The sequence below is a fragment of the Trachymyrmex septentrionalis genome, unplaced genomic scaffold (genome assembly GCF_001594115.1).
Source record: "Trachymyrmex septentrionalis isolate Tsep2-gDNA-1 unplaced genomic scaffold, Tsep1.0 scaffold81, whole genome shotgun sequence".
Lineage (NCBI taxonomy): Eukaryota > Metazoa > Arthropoda > Insecta > Hymenoptera > Formicidae > Trachymyrmex > Trachymyrmex septentrionalis.
Genome location: NW_017305997.1, coordinates 1308684 through 1312142, shown reverse-complemented (window position 1 = coordinate 1312142; position 3459 = coordinate 1308684). Strand labels below are relative to the sequence as shown.

Genomic DNA, 3459 nt, shown 5'->3' with positions numbered 1-3459 from the left:
ATTTAAAAACCTACTTTCTTCTAATCACACATTTGAGAGATTTTGTATATATGAGATGGAAATGAACGGACTCGGTGAAAAAAAACTACTCAGGGATAATTTGCATGGCCCAGTAATATCAATGTACTATGATAGAGACAGTAAAACGCTCTTCGTGAGTGATCAAATGTCTGGTAATATCTTGTCGCTGAATGCCTTGTCGGCCAAAGGTTTGCATTCTGACTTTTATAAATGTTTAAGTTTTGAATCTTATTATTAAATATTATTAGATTGTGAACTTTAAAATATATTATTAAACCAATAAATTAAAATTTTATAGTATAAAAATATATTGTAAAGGTTATCAAGTCAATATTTTATCACGAAAAGATATGTTTGCACAAATATCATGAAAGTATTAAATTATTTTTATAGACGCACGTTTATTTCGCACTGGATTACAACAGCCTGTAAGTCTTACTGTCGCTGACGACAATATTTTTTGGATTGAATACGAAAAATATTCAGATTATTCAACATTATACTCGACAGATTTTAAAAGCTCTTCTAATCTGAATCATAAAGATGTTATATTGCGTGAGTTCCTTAAATGCTTGTTTAATAAAATACAATGCATACGTAGGATTGTTAGTCAATATAAAATATCTTTTTAGATATATCCAACGAATTAGATTACACAACAATTTTTCCGCGTGTGATAACTTTACGGAAAGATGCTAAACAGGATCACGAGTGTCAGAAAAATAATGGAAATTGCTCACACGTGTGTCTGCTTTCTTCTATTACTTCATTTGTAAGTATGCAAGTTTTTTGTGTGTGTGTTCCTGTGTGGGCGATGTAATCATGTGTTAATTATTCGACGAATATAATGCAAATTATGTGTTTTATGTATAATTAATTAATTGTATATTGTTAATTAATTGTAATAATAATATTGTTGGAGTATATAATATAAAGAAAATTATCCAACACATTTTACGTGCGATTTTATAAGAGAAATTTTATAAGAGAGATTGGATAATTTTTTTTATGCATGCGTTTATGCAGCTATGTAAGTTATGTGGATATACTCTTACTTTGATCAATATCATATGTTGATACTATATTATTTATTAAAGAAATTTAATATAATATTTTCATTTGATGATCAATTTTCTAGGTTTGTGCTTGTCCTCCCGGAATGACGCTATTAAATAACAATCGAACATGCGTTGTATATGGATGCCCTAAGAATGAATTTAAATGCGGCGAGCACAACATCTGTATACAAAAGGAGAATGTGTACGTTTAATCAGTATTTTTACGTATAAATCATAAAAATTATAAACTCATAAACTGGAAGTATTGATATGTCAATAAGTATAATGTTTAATATGGTTGTTTATTATGCGGATTTACCGAGATTAACTAACTTGCTTTCAATATTTTCGAAATTTTGCATTTAACTTTTTTCTATAAACCCGAGGAGTATTTACTATTTCATTTTTTCTTCTTAAAGGTTTTATATGTATAAGTGTAGAATATATATGTTATTAATATTTCTAAAGTCTTATAATTTATTTAGGTGCGACGGTAGCGTACATTGCCCGAATGGTGAAGACGAGACGATAGGCTGCCATAAAAGAAAGAAATGCAAGAAAGATGAATTTACATGTACGAACGGCGAGTGCGTCAGTATAAAAAGTCGTTGTAACTGGCATTACGATTGCACCGATCAATCGGACGAAGAAAATTGCGTAAAACCGAAATGCACAAGTGGTAATTACAAGTGTTGCATCCAATACTTTATTGTCCATCATCATAATTATATTTAAATGCGAAGATAGAATGAATATTTAAATAAACCGTAATCTTTTTTTCTCTGAACATCTCTGGATATATTTTGACTATACTTGTACAATCGTGCGTTTATTTATACTAAGAGCAAATTCTTTTTAGATGAATTTCAATGTCGCAACGGGGTAACTCCTTGCATATCGAAGTCATTACTATGCGACGGCGATGTAAGTAGCAATTATATCATATCTTTATCCACTTAAGGGGGTCTCCTACATTAGAGGGTCAAAAAATTCGAGTTTTTTTTCATAAATTGATAGTACAACTCTTCGAGAATATGTCCTTAAAATTTTAGAGCAAAATTCGAAGTCCTTATAAATTAAATACAGGCTATATATACAGGATATATGTACATCGAAAACTTTAAACGCGTTTTTTTCGAAATCGTTTTTTGCATTTTCTTCAATTTTGTATACACGATTAGGAAAAAAAGTATTTGTCTGATCAATTTCTTTTAGAGTTCATTTTTCAATTAATAGACAACTCTCCTATGTAAACCTAAAAAATTAAATAAAAATCCACTTTAACAATTTTTTTGCATAAAAAAATGGCTGCTACCTAGTGAAAATCATTTTTTCTTCATAGTCGCACAAGATTGTAATTTATACAGATTTTTTTTGATTTTTTAAATTTACATAAGATGATATTCTATACAAATTAAAAATCTTTTTTGGTTTTTTGGTTTAGGCAAGAATTATAGCCGCTAGGATGTATACAAAATTGTTACGTCGTGGCGAATCGTCAAATTAAATGTTTATGTTTTTATTATTTAGAATACTTTTTTTTACCTAAAAATTTGTACCCTACAATAGTTATGTTAAAACATACAAAAAGTTCAAAATCAATAAACATTAATCTTCCTTATGAAAAGAAAAATTACCTTGTTTTACCTTCTAATGTAAGAGACCTTCTTAACGCATTTATATATTTATGTAACTTTTTATTTTATAAAACCAGACATTAATAATAGCTGTTAATTTAGAATACAGTTTTGTAAAAAAAGCTGTTAGAACAAAATGAACAGAAAGAAATGAACAATTTCAAGAAATTGCATTTTTCTATTTTTCCAAATCAACAAATATGAGCTTTTTAATTAATTTTTTTTGTATATAACACAGCTTATTCCAGTAATATTACCTCAAATTACATCGTTTCAATATTGAAGTAACATTGGAAATATTACAGTAATATTCTTTCTGCAATTCTGTGCTATATGGATTATTCAATGTTTTTTTATATGTTCGTATTTAAGTTTGATTGTGAGGACGGATCGGATGAAAGACCTGAGGCATGTAAATCAAACGCATCATGTTTGAATAATGAATTTCAATGCAACAATGGTAATTGCGTATCTCATTCGCTAAAGTGTAATGGCATCGAGGATTGCCTCGATGGCAGTGACGAAAGGCATTGCTTAGCGAAATCAATTCATTTGATTAATTGCACTGCGGATGAGTATCAGTGTCTCGACACTAATTTGTGTCTTCCTAAAAAAGTAAAGTAAGTTGATGATTTAAAAATATGTAGGAGAGTAGTTGATGAACAATATGCATGAACATTAAAACGTTGCTTTAACTTACTCGTTTTTCATGAAGATATCTTCTAATTGTAAAGTTTGTTATG

The 3459-nt window shown here is 28.8% G+C and overlaps 1 protein-coding gene across 1 annotated transcript in view; it reads left to right on the top strand.

Moving 5' to 3' along the window:
* The window catches only part of LOC108754828 (vitellogenin receptor), a 13097-nt gene that overhangs the window by 5665 nt on the left and 3973 nt on the right, over positions 1-3459 (top strand). The window contains exons 15-21 of the mRNA XM_018497451.1: positions 19-209; positions 415-576; positions 654-793; positions 1160-1281; positions 1565-1758; positions 1939-2003; positions 3089-3336. Of these exons, the coding sequence (XP_018352953.1) occupies positions 19-209; positions 415-576; positions 654-793; positions 1160-1281; positions 1565-1758; positions 1939-2003; positions 3089-3336 (1122 nt within the window). The remainder of the gene's footprint in view (positions 1-18; positions 210-414; positions 577-653; positions 794-1159; positions 1282-1564; positions 1759-1938; positions 2004-3088; positions 3337-3459) is intronic.